The sequence below is a fragment of the Pimephales promelas genome, chromosome 25 (genome assembly GCF_988280905.1).
Source record: "Pimephales promelas chromosome 25, fPimPro1.hap1.1, whole genome shotgun sequence".
Lineage (NCBI taxonomy): Eukaryota > Metazoa > Chordata > Actinopteri > Cypriniformes > Leuciscidae > Pimephales > Pimephales promelas.
In genome coordinates, this window is record NC_142793.1 from 14,759,479 (window position 1) to 14,783,444 (window position 23,966).

Below are 23,966 nucleotides of genomic sequence, written 5' to 3' on the forward strand. Positions count from 1 at the left end.
TTTTGACTGCTTAACATTCACAAAAGTGGCTATATATTATTCAGTATTCATTTAATATGGTAACACTTTATTTTGATAGTCCATTTTAGACATTCAACTAACTATAAGTAACTTTGCCAATACATGTCAACTAACTATCATTAGAGTACTAGTAGACTGTCAGCTTAATATCTGCTAACACTTTATTTTGTTGGTCCCCCAACAGACATTCAACTGACTGTAAGTAACTTAGCAACTACAAGTCAACTTTTTCTCCTAACCTGAACCCTAACACCTAACCCTAACCTAACTGTCTACTGACAGTCTACTACAGCCTACTAATACTCTAATGACACTTAGTTGACATGTAGTTGAAATGTTACTTATAGTTAGTAGAATGTCTAAAGTGACTATCGAAATAAAGTGTAACCTTTAATATCCTTTATTTTTTTTTAAATGTACCTTTTGAAAGTTTATTGCTTTTATATGTTTAAAAAGTCTTGCAGTTTTATGGAATTGCATGCACCTAGCCAGGAGGCTATACTTACACAGAAAATCGAGAAGCCAGACAGCATAATCAAATATTTAGCTTTTTATTAAATATTAAATCTGTTTTAAAAAGTGTTTATTTTATTTTTACAAACCCCATGCAATTCCTTTACACATCTCAGTTTGGGAAACCTTTAATACGGTACATGATTGGTCTTTTCAAATCAATGTGATAAATGAGTTAGGTCAAAAGTAATCTAGAAGTAATCAAAAAGTAGTCTGAGTATATTACCTAAAATGTGTAATGTAATAGATTATGCTACTAACTTTAATTTCCATGATGTAGTTTGCCTTCAGTAATGGACTACAATTGGTAAGTCTTCCCAGAAATGGATGAAGGCATCCCATAGGGTGAAAGATGTGTGGTGGCTCATCTAAAAAAAAAAAAAAAAAAAATGTTGCACTTTTTTCTCACTAGATTTGGTTGTGACGATCGCTCATAATGAATGGTCTCTAATGGAGATTGCGTTGCAGGAAAACGGGGATCAATCTCACCAGCCCAGGGTTGCAGTGAATGAAGGGCTCACAGGGATTCGCTGCTGTACTTTCTCAGGGGAAGCGTGCAGCGTTCACACGCTAATAACATGCTTGAGCGAGCAGGTGCAGCTGCTCCGTGCCGAAATAATCTGTAATCATTATGATGTTACGAAAGGCGTAATCTTGACAGAAAACTGAATGTTGAAACAGGCAAGGTTAAAGACTTTATTTGGACAAGAATCAATATGATATAGGGGAAAATACGTTGTGTGTTTTCATGTTGTTTGACTGTTAACAACTTATGACTGACTGCACATAGTTGATGCATAATGTCTTGATTGAATCTCTTTATTATCTTAAGATTTTAGCTTAAAATGTGTGTGTATGTATATATATACACAAACATATTTATTCTATACAATTAAATGTCTGTATATACAATGTCCATGGATGGAATTTGATGGAATTTGATGGAAGCGTGAATAATGACATAGGTGAGCAGATAAAAGCTCCACAATCTTGCTTGTTCTGGTTCACCGGTGAGTGGAACGCTGAAGGAACATGGAGACGCTGCAGATTTATTGATTTTGTTAACCTGCAGTAATCCACAGATCATTGAACCACTGGGTCAGTCAGGGTTATTGCAGGGGTTTGTGTGCCTAGAAAAGCGTAAACGTTTCAGTGCCTATGTGGTGTTTGTTTACTAGTGGCAGAAAATATGGTTAGTGTCTGGATTTCCATTAACGGTTATTTCTGGAACAGTGCATTATATGAGAGGAGAGTTTGTGCACAGCGGGAAGCGTGCAATAACATTGTGGTGGCAATGCAGATTCATTTTGGGACCTGACTAAATGCTACTTTCAGCAAATGTGCTATAAAAGGCTGCAAATACAGCGGCCACACAAGATTTTTGGCCACTGAAGACTCACTTAATGTTACTAGAGTAAAAAAAAAAAAAAAATCAAACCAAGTGTCATCTGAAAACAAATGCTAAACTTTTCTTGAAGGTTTTTTCATAAACTTTTAGTTTTACCATCTGAATTGTTCAGTTTCGTTGGTAACACTTTACAATTCGGGTGCACTAATATGCATTAATTCATGCTTAACTAATGCACAGAGTTAATGTATAACTAATGAAGAACTAAACCATTAATTAATGATTACTGCATCAGCAACTAATAAAGAGACTATATGATTAATAGATTAAGTAATACATGAATTGCTATTAATTCAATGTGTCATTGTGTATTAAATCATTAATAACATATTTTATTAACTAATAGTGTAAATTAATGTGTTAATTACCACAATTAGTCAAACCTATGCACTTCGACTTCCAGTTGTCTGCTTTAATTAATCATTAGTTAATTATTTGCAAAGGTATCATTATGTTATGACTTTACTTGGTGGGGCACATCATTATTAACTAGTCATTTAGTAATTGTAGTAATTTGCACATGAATTTGCACTAACAATGAAGTATGTTAATGCATATTAGTGTACCTGTCATATTATCTGGAAGTTGAAATACAAGGCTTTGGCTCATTCTGGTAATTAACATATTAATTAACGCTATTAGTTAAAAAAATGAGTTATGGAATTAATCCACAATTACATATTTAATTAAAAACAATTCATGTATGAACTAATACATTAATCTTACACTCTTAATTAGTTCCTAATATGGTAATCATTAATGAATAGCTTAGATAATCATTAGTTACACATTAATTCAGTATTATCTGTGCATTAGTTAAGCATGAATTAATGCTTATTAGTGCACCCGTATTGTAAAGTGTTACCGTTTCGTTTTTTTTTCTTTGTGTTGTATTGAAATGTAACTTTTGTTGTCTATTTTTTTTCTCTGTGTTTTGAATCTAACTTTGTTTTGATTGACTTGTATTTTACTGTCATTTTGCGCTTTAAATCAATGACTTTCATGTCTTTTAAATTTCATCAATTTTCACAGAGCAAACGCAGAAGGGTCACTCGTGAAACTGCTCCACAATTAAGAGACGAGTCTGTAAATGTTGCTTGACAGCCCCCATCAATCAGTGTGTCACTGTCAGTCTTAAATCTCAAATGTTTTCACCTCGCAGGGCTTACAGACAGGGACGCGGGAGCTGGAGGAGATGGGAATGAAGTTCAGCCAGAGTCTTCTCACCCTCAGGAGGAACTCCATCCATTATAACAGCCGTCTGATCCACCAGGCGCCTGCCCTGCTGGACCTGGACGACGGGCTGCTCGACCACAAATCCAATACGTGAGTTTTAAATGAAGATATTTTGACCCCACACATGTCTAGGGCTTTAATACTCGTCAAAAATAGACCACAATAAAACGTTTTTTTTCTAAATCAATGGTTTATACTCAATACTTTAAAACAGTGCTTATCAACTGGGCTTGCTACAAATACAGATGCTTCAAATTTGCGAATACCGCAGAGATTAATTAGACATAAACGAAGACAAAGACAAAGGATATTGAGAATTCCCTTTAAAAGTAGGATTGTTCATGTGAACGATAAATCTTTTTATTTTGCCATACACAAATTACTCAGCTGCATTTTATTATTTGAAATTAGCATACTTACAGACACTTTTTTTGTTATGTATGCACATTCAGCCGGCCTTATATTTGATGACTATAATTGTCTGTAAGTGTATTATGTTAACGGTTCTGCTTCGGTGGAGGAGAATGAAAATAAGAGTTAGATGCTCATTTCCTAAAGGAATATTAGTGAAAGCCCACAGCAGCAAAGGAATAGCATTGAAGTTTTTATTAAAATTAACATTTGGAACATTATAGAGGGAGAGAGAAAGTGGTGGGGTTCTGCATTTATGGTTCTTTTTTTTTTATTAAAGACACCCTGTGGTAGAAAATCAAATTTTTAATGTCGTTTATATGTCTAATTGGTGTTTCAGCCTGTTCTCATCCTTTAGCGTCACATAGAACACTATATGACAAAATGGTGCTATAAAAACACACGGCACCCTTTATCGTTAATATAACACACGAACCCAAGGCGTCATAAATCCTTTAGCGTAATATGAGACTACCCTACCCTACCCCACACCTAAACCTACCCATTACAGTGCGTGTTATATTAACGATAACGTGTGCCATATGCGTAGTATAGCGCCGTTTTGTCATATAGCGTTCTATATGACGCTAAACGATGAGAATCTGTCGGGTGTTTGTAATGTTCTTTAAGACAAACCATGTGCAAATTCATAGTTCAACACCATTGCAGAGTATGTTCTCCTTAAAACTGTACAGAACCAAAGACAGTCTGAAATCGCCGGTGTCTCTTACATCACAAACTACGTTGTAACCAATCACGTCACGAGGGGGGCGGGCTTTAGCATGTCATCATTGTTACGCTGCGAAGCAGGGGAGACTCAAGAGAAGCCAGGTTATCCTGCTATACTTTGAACAATCTTTTGAACAAAAACAATATGAACAATCGGGTACATTTATCAATATAGCGGGTGAATTATGTAAATGATGTTTGTTATCATGAGTTGTTCAAAGCGTTTCTAAGGATGCTGATTGTTAGAAAGCAGCTGCCTGACTCTGAGATGGCAAACGGGAACATGGTTTGTGTAACATTAGCAGCACATTATTAGCTGTTTGATAATGTAGTCGAGCCAAAGGCTAATCATATCAATTAGCGTTATGTGTCCGACATTGTAGAGAGAGACATTAAATGCATTACCATTTTGATACATGGACTTGTAGACAACCCTATAATTCACACTTTCTCTTCTTCTGAATCAGTTTCTGGTTCAAACATATGGCTGAATTAAACCAGTTTTCCAATTGCCATTGTGCAGAGTTTTCTGCAGTAAAGTTGACCGATTGGATCTCTGAGGTCAACCCGGTCTCATCCCAAATCGTCATATAACTGACGTTTTGGGACGTCTTTTGACCATACGTCAATATTCGCCTTTTTAGGGCCCCCTTAAACGTCGGTAGATGAGGTTATGGGATCCTAACTCTACCCCATACCTAAACTTAACCCTAAACCTAACCCGTCACCTAACTGACGTTAAAGGTAAAGCGTCAGTTGTATGACGGCCCGGGATCGCCATCTACCGACGTTTAAGGGGGCCCTAAAAAGGCGGATATTGACGTATGGTCAAAATACGTCCCAAAACGTCAGTTATATGACGATTTGGGATGAGACTGTGTTACTGAGGTGGTGTAAGTGAGTGTTGGAAGGGCTTTCTTAAATTTTTCGTAGTGCTGTAAAAATAGAATGAGGAATATCTTTAAAATGCCGCATTCTATGCACTATGCTACGTTATGAAATGAGATTATTGCTAAAGTGACCTTGTTAATGATCTTTAAGGAGAGTTGCTGTTGCCAAGTGAGGCAGCCTTTTTACTTTGGCTTTTTAAATATGATCTGGGATGTGGACAGAGACTCATTCAAAGTGCATCAGCTCCCTTTCAAGTTTTCAATTTGCCAGTGAAGGGGTTTCCTGGGAGCACTGCCACTTTCTCTGTTTTCCTTGCGTCTCTCCAACTCCTTTCTTCTCTACACTCACTCTTTCTCTCCTCTCCCTCTATTTTCCATTCCCTAGCATCCTCAAGTTAAAATTCACTTAGAGTCTTGATTTCTGTCATGGAATGAAATGGACCAAAGCTGAACTATTGATTTCTAGAAAGTTCAATTAAATCCCTTTTGTGTGCGTTTTGAATTGTTACATCTTGTCCATACAGACCGTTCAGTGTTCTGAGGAGATTATCCCACCCCTCTCTCTTCTTTGGGATTTCACGGCATTTCTATTGTTCCCCTCTTCTTCCCTTTGCTGAAGAGAAAACTGTAAACTTAACTGGTTTTACCCGAGAGTATTGCATAACTCGGTTATGCGCAGCTGTAGAATTATGCTTATGAGCCTTGTCTGGTTCAGCTGAGCTCTACTTAGATTGGATGTAAGATATAGCTCACCATTTTTTTTCCTTTCATATACAAACAAATACTCTTTTACGATTTCAGACTTTGAGTGAAATAACTGCACATTCCATAATTCATTGGATGTACATAGTCACTCAGCACTCAAAGTGCTTTACATAGAAGGGGAATCTCCTACGCTATCTCACGACCAATTCGTACGAATTCGTACAAGTGATTCAAAAGTGGCTAATTCACACGACCTCACGCGTACAAATTTGTACGATTTTTCTAAACCCACGTGACAGTTATGTTTAGGGGTGGGGTCAGGGGTAGGTCATTCGTACGAATTCATACGAATTGGCTAATTCGTAAAATATGTACGATTTAGCAAAATCGTACGAGTGAGGTCGTACGAATTGTTACGAATTAGCATCCACCTGGATGACGGCAGCCATATTGCACCAGAACGCCCACCACACACCAGCTTACTGGTGGAGATGGGTTTTTGTCATTTGACAAATAATGTAAAAATGTGGGTTCCACGACTTACACTCACCTAAAGGCTTATTAGGAACACCTGTTCAATTTCTCTTTATTTCAATTATCTAATCAACCAATCACATGGCAGTTGCTTCAATGCATTTAGGGGTGTGGTCCTGGTCAAGACAATCTCCTGAACTCCAAACTGAATGTCAGAATGGGAAAGAAATGGGAGTATTTCACAATCTGCTCAGTTACTGGGATTTTCACGCACAACCATTTCTAGGGTTTACAAAGAATGGTGTGAAATGGGAAAAACATCCAGTATGCGGCAGTCCTCTTGGCGAAGGTGCCTTGTTGATTGCTAGAGGACGGATTCAAGCTGATAGAAGAGCAACTTTGACTGAAATAACCACTTGTTACAACCGATGTATGCAGAAAAGCATTTGTGAAGCCACAACACACACAACCGGGGAATAAAACAGCAGAGGACCCCACTCGGTACCACACATCTCCACTACAAATAGGAAAAAGAGGCTACAATTTGCAATAACTGACCAAAATTGGACAGTTGAAGATTGGAAAAATGTTGCCTGTTTTGATGAGTCTCGATTTCTGTTGAGATATTCAGATGGTAGAGTCAGAATTTGACGTAAACAGAATGAGAACATGGATCCATCATGCCTTGTTACCACTGTGCAGGCTGGTGGTGGTGGTGTAATGGTGTGGGGGATGTTTTCTTGGCACACTTTAGGCCCCTTAGTGCCAATTGGGCATCGTTTAAATCACACGGCCTACCTGAGCATTGTTTCTGACCATGTCCATCCCTTTATGGCCACCATGTACCCATCCTCTGATGGCTACTTCCAGCAGGATAATGCACCATGTCACAAAGCTTGAATCATTTCAAATTGGTTTCTTGAACATGACAATGAGTTCCCTGTACTAAAATGGCCCCCACAGTCACCAGATCTCAACCCAATAGAGCATCTTTTGGGATGTGGTGGAACGGGAGCTTCGTGCCCTGGATGTGCATCCCACAAATCTCCATCAACTGCAAGATGCTTTCCTATCAATATGGCCAGCATTTCTAAAGAATGCTTTCAGCACCTTGTTGATTCAGTGCCACGTAGAATTAAGGCAGTTCTGAAGGCGAAAGGGGGTTTATTTTGACAGTTTGCACAGATTACAACACATGGATATCATTTTCTACTTAAAGGCAGTGACCACCAACTTCACAGCTCTAGTCATGCCTTATGTGCTTTTTACGAGTCAGTCCAGGACAGCCGACTCTACTGACGGCATGCATCCAAAATCATCTCAGACAATGTCATGTGGATGGTTAATTCACCTCGAGCCCCAGACACAAAAGAGAAGCGAGCGCTTTCAGAGCTGACAGGAAGCCCTTTTTGTTTGCGGCAACTCTATGAGGGATACAATTCGCATTCAGATTGGAGCTATTTTCCTGCCCAACACTATTGGTTATGCACTTCCAAATGAAAGGTACCTGCTAGATGTCAAATGAAGCCCTGCGGCTCACATGAACACTCTTCATGTTCAAGTCTATTATATCTTTGGTGTCAAAAGTTCAGCTTTTTTGCTTTCATAGTTAAAAAAAGTCCACAGAATTGATTTTCTAATAATAAAGCATGACTTTTTTAATAGATTCGGAAATGGCCTTCTATCTACAGCTGAGCATTAAAGTGAAAAGTTTGTGTCTGACCCCAATTTTAGCCTCTTTAGTAACGCTTCCTGATGACGTCACTTACCAGCAAGTGTTTTCTTATCTAATGAACTAAAGACGTCCAAGAAGCCAGACCCTTCAGAAGATAACAAGTTCTCATAAAAACGGCTTTGAACATCTCCACACCTTTCATGACATCTTATATTTCAGCTTGACACATTTGTTCAGGTCTTTCATTACGCAGTTCGGAAATGAGTCCCCACGGTATGTTCTGGCTCGCCGTGTAATTCTTCCCGAGCTCGATTTCTTTTCTTCCCCCACATCAGAGCGTCTCGCCAAAAGCCTCCAAGTTGAAAGCTTAGTCAACCATGAAACACATTCAATTTCGAGACAAAAGGGGGATCTTTAGTAGGGTAAACAAACAAACGGACTGGCAACAACGAGAAATAACACTAATAATAACCACAGCAATTGATTATTATCATTCTTTAATATTTCCTCAATAATTCTAGCTGAATTTACATGCCAATTGGCCCGTTTTATCCTTTTGCAATATTGTCCTCAGATTCACCCAGCACCTTCAGCTATTCCAACAATGAAAATTGAGCCGACTTGTGAAACTTATTCCATCAAAAGTTACCACAAACTACATTAACTTGTTAATCCACTCTGAAATGATGGTCGCCCTTCAGGAAACTGAGGAAGGTTGAACCCGCCAGTTAGCTTGCTTCATTTCAATTTATTTAGAGCATTTAAGTATTCTTTCGAGAGAAATAGGCATGCGTCACACACTCTCAGAAAAAAAGGTTAAAAAAACAGCTGTCACTGGGGCTGTACCTTTGTACCCAAAGGCTGCATATTGGTACCTTAGTGGCACATATTAGCACATAAAATGAACATATTAGCACCTAAAATGGACATATTAGCTCCTGAAATGTACACATTAACACTTCAAATGTACATTTCAGCACCTAAAATGGACATATTAGCTCCTGAAATGTACACAACATTAACACTTCAAATGCACATTTTAGCACCTAAAAATTGACATATTAGGACCTAAAATGGACATATTAGCTCCTGAAATGTACACGACATTAACACTTCAAATGCACATTTTAGCACCTAAAAAATTACATATTAGGACCTAAAATGGACATATTAGCTCCTGAAATGTACACATTAACACTTCAAATGTACATTTTAGCACCTAAAATGTACATATTAGGACCTAAATTGACATTAGCTCCTGAAATGTACACATTAACACTTCAAATGTTCATTTTAGCACCTAAAATGTACATATTTGGACCTAAATTGGACATATTAGCTCCTAAAATGTACACATTAACACTTAAAATGTACATATTAGAACCTAAAACATACATATTAGCACCTAAAATGTACATATTAACACCTAAAACGTACATATTAGCACCTAAAATTTACATATTAAGACCTAAAATGTATTAACACCTAAAATGTATATATTAACACTTAAAATGTACATATTAGCGCCTAAAATGTACATTAGGACCTAAAATGGACATATTTGCTCCTGAAATATACATATTAACACTTAAAATGTACATTAACACTTAAAATGTACATATTAGCACCTAAAATGTACATTAGGACCTAATGGACATATTATTAGCTCCTGAAATGTATATATTAACACTTAAAATGTACATATTAACACTTAAAATGTACATACTAGCACCTAAAATGGACATATTAGCACCTAAAATGGACATATTAGCAATTAAAAAGTACATATTAGCACCTAAAAATGTACTTATTAGCACTCACAATGTACATATTAACACATAAAATGTACATTTTAGCACCTAAAATGGACAAAAGATTACCTTTTGAAAAGGTACAGCCCCAGTGACAGCTTTTGTGCCTTTTTTTTTTCTGAGAGTGCACTGCTTTCCAAGGCATTCATCATTCTTCAGTTATTTTTCTGAGGGAGTACAGGTTTATAAGTTGTCAAGTGGATGTGTTGGTCATAGGTCCAGAATAAAAACATTTTTCTATAACTACCCTAAATCTTTGTAAATTAGTTCAAATGACTTGTATTTACACAATTTTGCAAATTTTTTTTGCACTAAATTAATGTGCTAAAAAAAATCACTGAACCGATCAACCGCAGGGAAGCTCCGCTAATTGTTTTGCACCTCTGAAAGTTCACCAGAACTTCATTTTCCTAAGTTGTTCAGTTGCACGTTTAATTATGAATGTACAATTGGACAGACCCTCCAAAAGAATCATTATAAGCATACTTAAAATTCAGAGCTGCTGTTCCCTTTGTTACAGTCCCCGCATGAACAGGCTTGATAGCAGGATGTGTTGTAAAATGAAACTACCGCTGCACATCTTTACTATGCATTCAGACGCAGAGAAGGGAGGGGAGAAAAGTGGGCAGCAAACAGCTTTTGAGTGGCGTTGATTTTAATGCCTTCTAGGAGATATTTGCTGGCAGATCTCTTATGAGGTGTCTGTAATAGTTTGTGAGAGCACACACTGTAAACAAGAGCTGCGTATCCTTGTGCAGCGATGGCCGTCTCCCAGGAGAGAGCTGATTGAATCTCTGTCCCCCTGCCGTCACGCAGACACGAACACTCCCTCGCACACAGCTTGCCCCTTCTAATCTGCAAATGAAATTATTTCCAGAACTTTGGACTCTTTGAAATTTTGAAGTCTTTTTTTACTCAGAGCCTGACATTTTGTTAGATGTATTATTTTTATATAACGCATGCCATTGAAGTCTTAAAATGCCTGTTGGTTTTGTTTCACCACAGATGTTTTTGTTTGTTTGTTTGTTTTGTTTTTTTTTTGTTTTTTTTTTGACATTTTTCTTTTAAATAGTGGTGGACCGTATACATCTTTCAAAAATAAAAATAAAAACTAATATTTATAAGTGTTAATAATATTAATTTTTACTTTAAATAATTCAATCTTAAAATAATGTAATTAAAATGACTGCATTTAAATATATGAGTATGTTAGTATTGTACATTTATTAGTAAATTATTGTAATATATATTATTTAATAAATACAAATAATTCGTCTTGCTAGTTTGAACAGGTTTAAATCCCAAAATTATGTTTTTTAATTGATAATAGCAAAAATATTATTAGTATTATTAAATCCTAAATAATATTTTTATTTAAACTGATTAAATTTGTATTGTATTTGTATTGTATTTATTAGTGTATGTATATATATATATATATATATATATATATATATATATATATTATATATATATATATATATGTATAATGATTACTTTCGCTAGTTAGTTTGCAGGTTTAAATCTTCTTTATTGACTTTTGACGGCTGTTATTTTCATAATTCTGGAAAGATCATGATATTTAGAGAAAGTAAGTATAGTTTTAGTAGTTTTATGTAACCCAGCAGTAGAATGGAGCCTTTATGAGTGCTTAAACTTGTGGGTACTAAAACTCACAATATTGTAGCAGGTAAAGGATTTCTGAAAACGACATTGATTGTATATAGTTAAATTAAATAAGTTGAGCATTTAAATATAAGAGTTCATTAAAAATAAACTGTAAGGATTTATGTTGACGCTTCCCCTTTAAGAAAGTCACCCCGACCGCGTGCAGCAGCTGCGCGCACCATTTTGTACAGCTACAGAGGAAGAGTGAAGCAGAGAGATCGCGAGCAGATTCACTTTGAGTTTAACTTGAGTAAAGTTGATATTAACACTCAAAAAAGGATAGATACTGATACTTGACTAGTTAGCAACCTAAACGGAATGCATTTGGGTGAATGACGATTGTTTGGTCAGGTTTTATGTTCCAGAAAAAAAACGGACAAAGACTCTTCCTTGAAGTGTGTGTGCGCGTGCATGGGCACACATGTGGAAAAGACGTGCATGACGAGAAAACTAAGATGGCGAGCCAACCCGGATTGTAAACGTCCTCATCTCCTTTCGGTAACCAGGGGACCTATCGCATCACCTGGTAACACATTGACAGAGCATTAGGAGTGATTGTTGTATTTGGATCGGATTACTATCCTTTTCTCATTTTTTTTCAACTGGATTGGAGTTTCTTTTCCCATTGAACACTCTGAACTGTATTATTAAGAAAAGGAAGTATACAGCTTTGTTGCACACAAACTGAACTTTATTGCATTCATTGCACGAACTGAAAAAAGTGCATTACATTTTTCTGAAGTGAACTCAAACAAAGCTACATTACCAATTTTTCCATTTTAGTTCATTGTTTTATTGTGATGTGATTGTGTTGCTTTAAGTGCAACTAATTTGTTTTCTTCTTTTACCTGTGAAAAAAAGAGGTTAATATAAAAGGAAAAAAGAAGTTGATTTATTCCTAATAATTCACAAATTGGGTTAATCACTCAGCTGGGCAGATTTCTGAAATTAAGTAATTTCCCAAAATACTGATAATTTAAGTGTTCATTATACTCACCTCTTTGTTATTTTTTTCTTTTGATTTCTTTTCCATTTGATTCAAACAATTGTCTATATTGCTGTGTTACAGTAAAATATCATTATCGCATTCAACGTCTGGACTCCATCATGAGTTTTATGTTTTCCACCCCACTCCTTTAGAACCTAGAATTGATCTAGCGGTTTAAGAGTTGAATCTTAGCACTCAGATCTGTTACAACTTGGCGAGCCAGCCAGGAGTGGTCAAGGAAGACATAAAACTAATAATCAGAGACCAGATCACATTTCATGATGGAAGTAGTCCAAGCAAGCAGTGTTAAAATTCCCAACTCAGTTATAGTTAGTGGGGTAGATGGCACAGATACTGATGAGGAACTATATGACTTCCTTAAACAGTACGGATCTATTCATAGGATAGTTGAGGTAGAATCCCCTGAGTCAGAGACAGGCAAACAGGTTATTGTAGAGTATGTAAGTGGTGCAGCCCTGCAGTCCCTTTCGCCCATGTTGCCATACGAACTTCACGGATTACACGCTAAAACCCAAACTGACATTACTTACCACATTCGATCCTTAGCCAGTGCCTACACGCCCGTAGCCAGCAAATTAGTTACGCAGACCTACCTCTCTGAGTTGAAAGAGATAGCAAAGTTGACTGGCAGAGATTTAGCAGCTGTCCTCAAAGAAGAGCTATCTGTCATCAGTGAAGCCGTTGACTTGGAAACCACAGAAGCCCAAATTGGTGGAATTGAACCAAACCCACTAGACACCCCAGAGCAACACGTTCCAGGAACCGCTGCCCAAATTAGTCCCCTACTCAGCACAGTTCACAAGCCATATGCTCTGCAGGGATATAGCTGGTCTCCACCAAAGGCACCCTCTGAAGGAAAAGCACAGCCTGCTCCGAAACTTCCTGATATCAATCCACCCGAAGTACAGAGGGTAATAGTTGAACACATAGTAAGAAACGAAGAATCTGCTATGCAAATACACACACCCTTAAGACTCCGGCCATTCTCTGGGCGTTGCCCCCATCCCAACAATGAGGTAGACTATGAGACATGGCGTTCTAATGTAGAGCTGCTCCTTAAAGACACAAAACAGCCAGACCTATACAAGTCACGGAAAGTCCTTGAAAGCCTTTTATCACCTGCTATTGACATAGTCAAGCACCTGACACCTGAATCTCCTCCAAGTATGTATTTGAATATCCTAGACTCTGCTTTCAGCACAGTCGAAGATGGGGATGACTGCTTTGCAAGGTACCTTAATACTATGCAAGACAATGGTGAGAAGCCCTCTGTCTACCTTCAGAGGCTGCAAGTGATGCTAAACGCCGCTTTCAGGAGGGGAGGTGTACCTGCAAGTGACCTTGAACGGCAGCTTTTAAGACAATTCGTTAGGGGTTGTTGGGACAACATCTTAATATCAGAGTTGCAGTTAGAACAGAAGAAGCAGAACCCACCTACCTTTGCAGAACTTCTCTTGTTAATCCGCACAGCAGAAGACAAGAGGATCTCCAAAGCGTCCCGCATGAAGCAGTATTTTAATGTGTCAAAGCAAAAAGCGTCATCCCATTACCAAGGTGCTTACTTTCAGTATGGGGAAGAGTGTACACAACCACCATCTGTTTCTAATTCTAAAATTGAAATTCAAGACCTGAAGAGACAGATAGCTGATTTACAGTCACAGCTCACCCGAATTACTCAGAGGGACAGTCGGAAAACACCAACTAAGCCAGCTGCCCAACCATCAACTTCCAAGTCAGTAGCTACAAAGTTTTCAGCCGACACTACCGGCCTTCAAAAGCCGCAGTTACACAGCCAAGATGCAAACCACCACAAAAGCACTAGGCCGAAACCCTGGTACTGCTTCAGGTGTGGGGAGGACGGGCACATCAAACCCCAGTGTGACAGCGAGCCAAATCCCTCATTAGTAGCCAAAAAACAGAAGCAGCTTAAAGAGAAACAACTAGCGTGGGACGTTGAGAATAGCACTCCAAAGCCTGATCATTTAAACTAGTTCCAGTTCCGGTTGGGGGACAGACGGGGACTGAAACGCAAGCAAAGTGTCCCAAGAAAAAGCATTGCTCCTCTTACGCACATTCCTACACCAGAAAACAGTCAGCCACTCTGCCAAAAGGACTAATTGGGGCCAAGTGCACCGCACACGTGACTGTGGGTGAAAGACATTGTAACTGCTTGTTGGATACAGGCTCTCAAGTGACAACAATCCCCAATTCTTTCTATCAAGAGAACCTGTCTCATCTACCAATCCACTCATTGAACAACTTGCTTGAAGTAGAAGGAGCTAATGGCCAAGAAGTACCTTACATTGGGTATGTTGAAACGACATTCAAGTTTCCTAAGGGTTCATTTGGAAAAGACATTGAAGTGCCCTCACTAGCCCTGATTGTGCCTGACATGCGCTCCACTCTATCATCAGTTTTGGTAGGCACCAACACCTTAGATGCCCTTTACGAACAGTATGCAGACACTGTGCTTCAGAATTATGATTCATTGCCGTATGGCTGTAAAGTTGTCTTGAAGACCCTTGAAGACAGGAAAAGATGGTCTGTTGATTCCAATCTGGGAGAGGTGAGACTACACAGCAGTGGTTCTGAGACTATTGCAGCTGGTCGGACCCAAGTCCTCAAAGGAAAAGTGAGTCACAGAACACCTAATGCAGAAGGATGGGTGGTAGTAGAATCACCAAGATCAGCCCCCTTGCCAGGTGGCATGATGGTAACGGATGGCTTGACAAATTTACCATCTAAACTTCCACATTGCATACCAGTTATCATTAAGAATGAGTCAGACCATGATATAACCCTGTCTCCAAAGGCTGTGATAGCAGAAATACACGCCATCAAGAATGTTCAGTCCATTGGTCCTCTCAATTCAGACTCTCAAATAAAGCCTGACCACAAACCAAAACTTAGTTTTGACTTTGGAAACTCCTCCATATCTAGTCAATGGAAAGAGAGAATAACTAAAAGATTGAACTCCATGCCAGAAGTGTTTGCACAGCATGAGCTTGACTTTGGTCGCACTGACAAAATGAGACATTGTATAAAACTGAGCGATGAGACGCCGTTTAAGCATAGGGCGAGGCCTATACACCCTCAAGACATAGAAGCTGTGCGTAACCATCTCCAACAACTTCTGGATGCTGAAGTCATACGCGAGTCAGAATCCCCTTTCTCTTCGCCGATTGTAGTCGTCAGGAAAAAGAATGGTGACATTAGACTCTGCATTGACTACAGAAAACTGAACCTTCAAACAGTAAAAGATTCATATGCCTTACCCAACTTGGAAGAATCCTTCTCCGCCTTGACTGGGTCCAAATGGTTCTCTGTGCTAGATCTTAAATCCGGTTTCTACCAGATTGAAATGGAGGAAGCAGACAAGCACAAAACTGCATTTGTCTGCCCACTAGGGTTCTTTGAGTTCAACAGGATGCCTCAAGGAATAACGAACGCCCCTAGCACATTCCAGAGGCTCATGGAACGCTGCATAGGAGAGCTGAACTTAAAGCAAGCCCTAGTTTTTCTGGATGATCTTATCATTTTCTCCCCGACGCTGGAAGAACATGAAGAGAGACTGGTGCGAGTACTCAACCGACTAAGAGAGTATGGCCTGAAGCTCTCACCGGAAAAATGCAAGTTCTTTCAGACATCTGTAAAGTACTTAGGCCACATCGTATCTGAGAAAGGCATCGAAACGGATCCAGAGAAGACAACAGCATTAAAAACCTGGCCAAAACCCAACACTTTGAAAGAGTTGAGAACATTTCTGGGATTCTGTGGCTACTACCGCAGATTCGTCAAAGATTATTCAAAGATCGTTAAGCCACTCAACGAGCTCACCGCCGGGTACCCACCACTGGGAAAACGTTTCAACACTTCAGTGAGAGTTGAAAAGTTCCACAATCCGAAGGACTTCTTCGGTGACCGATGGACCCCTGATTGCCAGACAGCTTTTGAAACTCTCATTGGGAAGCTAACAACTGCCCCCATCCTTGGGTTCGCCGATCCCAAGTTGTCTTACATACTACACACAGACGCCAGTATCTCAGGTCTCGGTGCTGCCCTGTATCAGGAACAACAAGGACAGAAACGGGTCATTGCTTACGCGAGCCGTGGGCTATCAAAGTGTGAAAGCAGGTACCCCGCCCACAAATTGGAGTTTCTCGCTCTTAAATGGGCTGTGACGGAGAAATTCCAGGATTACTTGTATGGGAGTTCATTTCTTGTTGTCACAGACAGTAACCCATTAACCTATATCCTCACCTCTGCTAAGCTTGATGCCACAAGCTACAGATGGTTGGCTGCTCTGTCAACATTTGACTTTCAGCTACAGTACAGAGCTGGGAAACAAAATCAGGATGCAGATGGACTGTCCAGGCGGCCACACAGCAGATTACCTGACGATACATTATCACAGAAGGAGGTTGAGAGAATACAACAGTTCACAAAGAGGCATTTGGAACCAGACCATGTGTCTATGGATGAGAACACCATTAAAGCCCTCTGTGACAAACACTTAGTCCACCTGGTGATCGACAACCCTCCTGTGGAGACATCACCCATTACCACTTACGTTATGTCCCTCGCCCACCATCCGAGAGCTCTTCCAGGGAGTTTTGAAGAGGATGATCAATTCGGTGGCTTACCGGTCATAACTTCATTTGCACCAGATGAGCTAAGAAGCAAACAAAGAGCAGACACCACTATCTGTGAGGTACTCAGACAAATGGAGGTAGGAGGAACCATCCCACCATCCCTCCGAAAAGAACTCCCTGAATTAAGCTTCTTGTTAAGAGAATGGAGCAAGCTTGAAATCCTGGATGGTATCCTGTATCGGAAGCGGCAAGAAGGTACGCAAGTTTACCATCAACTCGTGCTGCCGGAACCCATGAGACACTTGGTTCTGAAAAGCCTGCATGACGACATGGGCCACATGGGTGTTGAACGGACCCTAGATCTTGTTCGGAAACGATTTTATTGGCCTAAGATGTCAGCTGATGTGGAAAGGAAAATCAAGACTTGCAACCGTTGCGTACGGCGCAAATCCATGCCTGAAAAAGCCGCACCACTTGTTAATATAATAGCTACAAGGCCACTTGAACTCGTATGCATGGATTTCCTCTCAGTAGAGCCAGGTACCAATAATATCAAAGATATTCTGGTAATTACTGATCACTTCACAAAATACGCAGTAGCTGTCCCCACCACGAACCAGAAGGCTCAAACTGTAGCTAAGTGCTTGTGGGACCACTTCTTCGTCCACTACGGCATCCCCGAGAAGCTTCATAGCGATCAAGGACCAGACTTTGAGTCTCGGATCATAAGAGAGTTGTGCGAGCTCATTGGTACCAAGAAAGTGAGAACAACGCCATATCATCCAAGAGGGAACCCCGTTGAGCGTTTCAACAGGACCCTGCTTAACATGCTTGGAACCCTCGAGGATAAGAAGAAGAGTCAATGGCGAGATTATGTCAGACCGTTAGTACATGCTTATAATTGTACTAAAAACGAAGTGACCGGGTTTACTCCATACGAGTTGATGTTCGGACGACAACCAAGACTGCCTGTTGACCTAGCTTTTGGTTTGCCTGTCAATCATCAGCCAGGATCACATTCACAGTATGTCCGTAACCTAAAGTCTCAACTTCAAGACAGTTACAGAGCAGCTACAGAGACCGCAAAGAAGACGGCGTATCGCAACAAAGCAAGGTTTGATAAGCACGTTGTGAATTCCACCTTGGAGGAAGGTGATAGAGTCCTTGTCAGGAACGTTCGCCTCCGAGGCAAGCACAAGTTGGCTGACCGGTGGGAGTCAGGAGTATATGTCGTTTTGAAACGGTCTGAAGGTGTTCCTGTGTACACTGTGAAACCCGAAATCGGAGAAGGTCCACAAAGAACCCTTCATCGCGATCTCTTGCTGCCATGCGGGTTCCTTCCCATGACCCAAGTGGAAGACGAGGCTGACATGACAAAGGTAGCGAGGCGACCAAAAACTCGACAAATCACCAAGAGTGACAATTTTGATGAAGCTGATGAGGAAGATTCCCAGTCTGATCCAGAGGAATGTTATAACAGTTCAAGAAACCTTAGAGTTGAAACCCTAGGTTCAGACCATCGCTCAGCAATTGTGGAAAATTCACCAGGAAGAATTGCACCAGAGCCTCCCAAGTTGTTGACCACCATTGGGCAAGATCTTTCAGATGTAACTTTCCCTGAAAATGGAAACTTACCAGACCTTGAGGAAGGAAACTTACCAGACCTTGAGGAAGGAAACTTACCAGACCTTGAGGAAGGAAACTTACCAGACCCTGAGGAAGGAAACTTACCAGACCCGGAGGAAGGAACCTTACCTAGTCCTGAGGAAGTAACCTTACCTGGTCCTGCGAAGGATAATTTAACAGATGGACCGAGATCTGAGGAAATACCTGGAAGAGAATTGAACAGTGTTCATTGTCCTATGCAAACTACTCCAGAAAGGAATGGAAACAGAGTTGTCATAGATGAAACTGAATCTGAAAACAATTGTTTGAGAAGATCTACCAGAGAGAAAAAAGCAACTAGACAGCTAACTTACCCTGAGTTAGGGAATCCATTAGTTACAGTAGTTCAGTCTCTGTTCCAGAGTCTCAGTGAAGCAGTTACAGACTCCCTAACACGGTTCAACTACGCAGAACCTTGTAGTATAAAGATAGTTTAAATCCCTAAAGCAATGCACAGGGACGTGCATTAGATAAGGTGGGGAGGATGTAACCCAGCAGTAGAATGGAGCCTTTATGAGTGCTTAAACTTGTGGGTACTAAAACTCACAATATTGTAGCAGGTAAAGGATTTCTGAAAACGACATTGATTGTATATAGTTAAATTAAATAAGTTGAGCATTTAAATATAAGAGTTCATTAAAAATAAACTGTAAGGATTTATGTTGACGCTTCCCCTTTAAGAAAGTCACCCCGACCGCGTGCAGCAGCTGCGCGCACCATTTTGTACAGCTACAGAGGAAGAGTGAAGCAGAGAGATCGCGAGCAGATTCACTTTGAGTTTAACTTGAGTAAAGTTGATATTAACACTCAAAAAAGGATAGATACTGATACTTGACTAGTTAGCAACCTAAACGGAATGCATTTGGGTGAATGACGATTGTTTGGTCAGGTTTTATGTTCCAGAAAAAAAACGGACAAAGACTCTTCCTTGAAGTGTGTGTGCGCGTGCATGGGCACACATGTGGAAAAGACGTGCATGACGAGAAAACTAAGATGGCGAGCCAACCCGGATTGTAAACGTCCTCATCTCCTTTCGGTAACCAGGGGACCTATCGCATCACCTGGTAACACATTGACAGAGCATTAGGAGTGATTGTTGTATTTGGATCGGATTACTATCCTTTTCTCATTTTTTTTCAACTGGATTGGAGTTTCTTTTCCCATTGAACACTCTGAACTGTATTATTAAGAAAAGGAAGTATACAGCTTTGTTGCACACAAACTGAACTTTATTGCATTCATTGCACGAACTGAAAAAAGTGCATTACATTTTTCTGAAGTGAACTCAAACAAAGCTACATTACCAATTTTTCCATTTTAGTTCATTGTTTTATTGTGATGTGATTGTGTTGCTTTAAGTGCAACTAATTTGTTTTCTTCTTTTACCTGTGAAAAAAAGAGGTTAATATAAAAGGAAAAAAGAAGTTGATTTATTCCTAATAATTCACAAATTGGGTTAATCACTCAGCTGGGCAGATTTCTGAAATTAAGTAATTTCCCAAAATACTGATAATTTAAGTGTTCATTATACTCACCTCTTTGTTATTTTTTTCTTTTGATTTCTTTTCCATTTGATTCAAACAATTGTCTATATTGCTGTGTTACAGTAAAATATCATTATCGCATTCAACGTCTGGACTCCATCATGAGTTTTATGTTTTCCACCCCACTCCTTTAGAACCTAGAATTGATCTAGCGGTTTAAGAGTTGAATCTTAGCACTCAGATCTGTTACATTTATCTTCTTACTTAAGTCTTATCCTTTCTTGCTGCCACCTCATAAGTAGTTTGGATGTGAAACTGTAATCCATTGTAAGTAGTTTATGATATTTTATTTTATATATATATGGAGCAGGTCTTAACCAGGGAATTTGAGAAGCAATTACATGCCATGTGGTTGTGTACTCCAGATATACTTAACTCATTTGTGTAGTGTATTTAAGTCATGGTTCTGCATTCTAATGAGCTAAAATATCAGTAATTTCATGAACATAAAGCACCTTGCTGCCTCTTTATGCTTATTAACTGCCTTAATTGTTTCTGTTCATAATGTACAGATCAACTTAATTTAGTTAAAGTTCATAAATTGGGTATTTTTATAAAGATATATAAATAAAGATATAGTAAAGTATGTAATCAGATGCTTCTGTCCAAGAAACCAAACAAATAAGCTGTGAAATTGTTTAATGTTGTTGTTGTTTGGTTTTATTATTATCATTATCATTATCAATATCTTTTTCGATTGAATACTAGCTTTACTCAGAGATAAAACTGCATGATTTAGCAGTTTTAATAGTTTTGTTGAAAAATTAAAATATGTACTCAAAAATATACTTGTATAATCTTTAGTTATTTTGTATTTTTGGCATTTGTGTGTGTGTGTGTGTGTGTGTGTGTGTGTGTGTGTGTTGGTATTCCCTACGTTGTGAGTCCCCACAATGTCGAAAATGTGTGTGCATTTCCTCTATATTCACAATTTTCATAGTTAATTCAGCTATAATTATAAATGTAAATCCAGAACATACACAGTATATTTTCAGACTTGCAATTATATTTATTCCAATGTACATTTTATATATTTACATTTTTTTACAGCTTTCCATATTTTACTGTATGTAGGGGCGCTATTACACATACAGAATATCTACAGTACAGTATGTTAATTAGATCTATGTTATCATACAGAATATCTACAGTACAGTATGTTAATTAGATCTATGTTATCATACAGAATATCTATGTTAAGAATTAATGATCTTTAAAATGCATTAGTAAATGCTGAGATTAGCATTAATTAAACTGTTGAAGTATTGTTCTCTGTTAATTAATGTTAACTAATGTTAACAAATGAAAATATATGAATGTAGCTGTGTTTTATAGTAGCATTTCTCTGTGAGTGTGGTGTTAATAAAGTAAAGTTTTGATGGTGGCATCAAAGTTTGGTTGGAGTTCACAGAAAATGAATTTTCTGAAACTGAAATTGGTCAAATCAACTTTATGGCACAATCAACTGTACATGAATATAGTGATTGAATGCGTCTTGAACTTGTGTCAGAACAGCAGCTTCGTGTATGAATGAGTTTGTTTCATTGCTTTTGCTTTTTGATTTGAATAGAGCCGAAATGTCTTCTCTAGCCCCAACTGAAGCTGTTCATTTTTTCCTCTCTGCAAAATTAGGCTTTTAAAATTCAAGCCGCTAAGACTCTTTATCAAACCAGCGAGGGGAGAATTCTAATGACCCGTGGATTGTTCTTGGTCAGGAGGTGATGGTGGGAGCAGATTGGCCCCCGTCTCTCACTTCCATTGTGTTTTGATTGTCGATTCTCATTGCTCTGGAATTTGTCGATGGGATGACATAGATAATCCGAAAGAGATTGCATATAATTACAAAACTAACAATAGATTTATGTGCTATTGTACATACACAATAAACAAGCCATGGGAGAGTAAATGAGGAAATGACTTATGTAAATAAAATATTTGTGGTTGAATTACATAAATCTCATTTTAGGCCTGACAATGAATCTATAACCCGTATGAAAATGTTGCTCGTACGTGTACTTCAGTTATTAAAAAAAAGACCTAGAAATTCATCAAGACGTTTCAAATTCATTTAATTCTGCTTTTAATTCTGTAAAGATGCATGAAATTGGTCAGAAGTGACTGCAAAGACATTCATAAGATAACAAAAGATTTATTTCAATTATCTATTAAAGAATCGCAGAGGAAAAAAGTATCACTCAAAAATATGAAGCGGCACAACTGTTTTCATCTTTGATAATGATAATAAATGCCTTTTGAGCAGCAACTCGGCATATTAGAATGATTTATGAAGGATCATGTGACACTGAAGATAGTCAAATAAAATAGTTATTCAATTGTAATAATATTACTGTTTTTATTGTATTTTATCGATTGTTTGGTGACTTAAAAAATGGAACTTTTGGTTTGTATGCATTTGACTGATTGATTGATTGATTGATTGATTTCTTTCTTTCTTTCTTTTTCTTTCTTTCATTCTTTCGAATAATGATATTACCTTTAAAATATTTGTCCTACTGTAAAACATCAGTTTCTTCTGTTGAATATTGAGAAGGAAACAGAAATATTCTTTCCTAATTATGTCTAAGACACAATTTGTGGTCTATTGATCACCCCTGACAAGATCTGAGAACACCTTTGAATTGCAAACGCAAAATATGCTGAAAACAGCCAAACTGCAAAGGCATACATTTAACTCGGTGAGGTTAGTCAAGGTAATGATAATGAGCATTGTGCTGCAGTTTATAGCCTACAATATAAACAAATTGTTAGAAAATCTTGTTTGTTTGAAATCATCCTCCCAGTAGACATATACAGCCTGTCGGAATAATAATGCAATCAAATGTCTGCATTCACAATGTGTATGTAGATTGCAGGGTCAATTTCTGTGTACTATTGATTCGTTTTGTGCACCACAAGAGGGGGAAAACAGTGTCTTGGCCACATTTCTGTACTCATATTCATCGAGATGTGGCACAGGCCGTGTAAATATTTGCATAATACTTGAATGAATGATATATTTACTTAGCAACTATCCAAAGTGGAATTCAAACTCTTTCTGCTAGCGTCCTGGCGAGATGACAAATGGAGAACGCGCTAGTAGCACACGCACCAATTTGGCCGAGCCAACAGAGACTTCTGTTGATCATTAAACCAAATTAGTGTTTTCTTTCTAGCTGCTTCCCGTTTCTAAGAGATGACTCTGAGCATTTAGAGTTGACAAAAGTGCAAACAGATATTGCAACCATCAAACCTATAGCAAAAGAAGTTATTTCTGCTGAGTAAACACTCACTGGATGGGATGGAAGGAGGGAACTAGGGCATACATTTTTTATCTTTAAATCAGACGAGCATTTGACAAGTCAAACGGTGTAAAAGGTGTTCCCAACTGCAAGATAGTATTTTTTGTTGTTGTTAGTTGTATTTTGAGAGATGAAACTGTTCCAGGGCCTATACTGTACCATGACGCTGTTTTAGGTGGCTAGCCATGTATGTTTCAGTTGGGTTTTAAACACTGTTAAAGTGGTTTGGCTTTTAGCAGTGTTCATCATGCTCCTCTAAACTAACTTCACAACTTTCACTTGCACTGATATAGCAAGATATTTTCTTCTTGCTGTG

General features: G+C 38.6%; 1 protein-coding gene across 2 annotated transcripts in view; it reads left to right on the top strand.

Annotated features, from left to right (window-relative positions):
• agbl1 (AGBL carboxypeptidase 1) overlaps positions 1 to 23,966 on the top strand; it is a 222,757-nt gene that overhangs the window by 190,172 nt on the left and 8,619 nt on the right. For both annotated transcript variants that reach the window (XM_089128014.1, XM_089128013.1), the window contains one exon: positions 3,105 to 3,268. In XM_089128014.1, the coding sequence (XP_088984140.1) occupies positions 3,105 to 3,268 (164 nt within the window). The remainder of the gene's footprint in view (positions 1 to 3,104; positions 3,269 to 23,966) is intronic.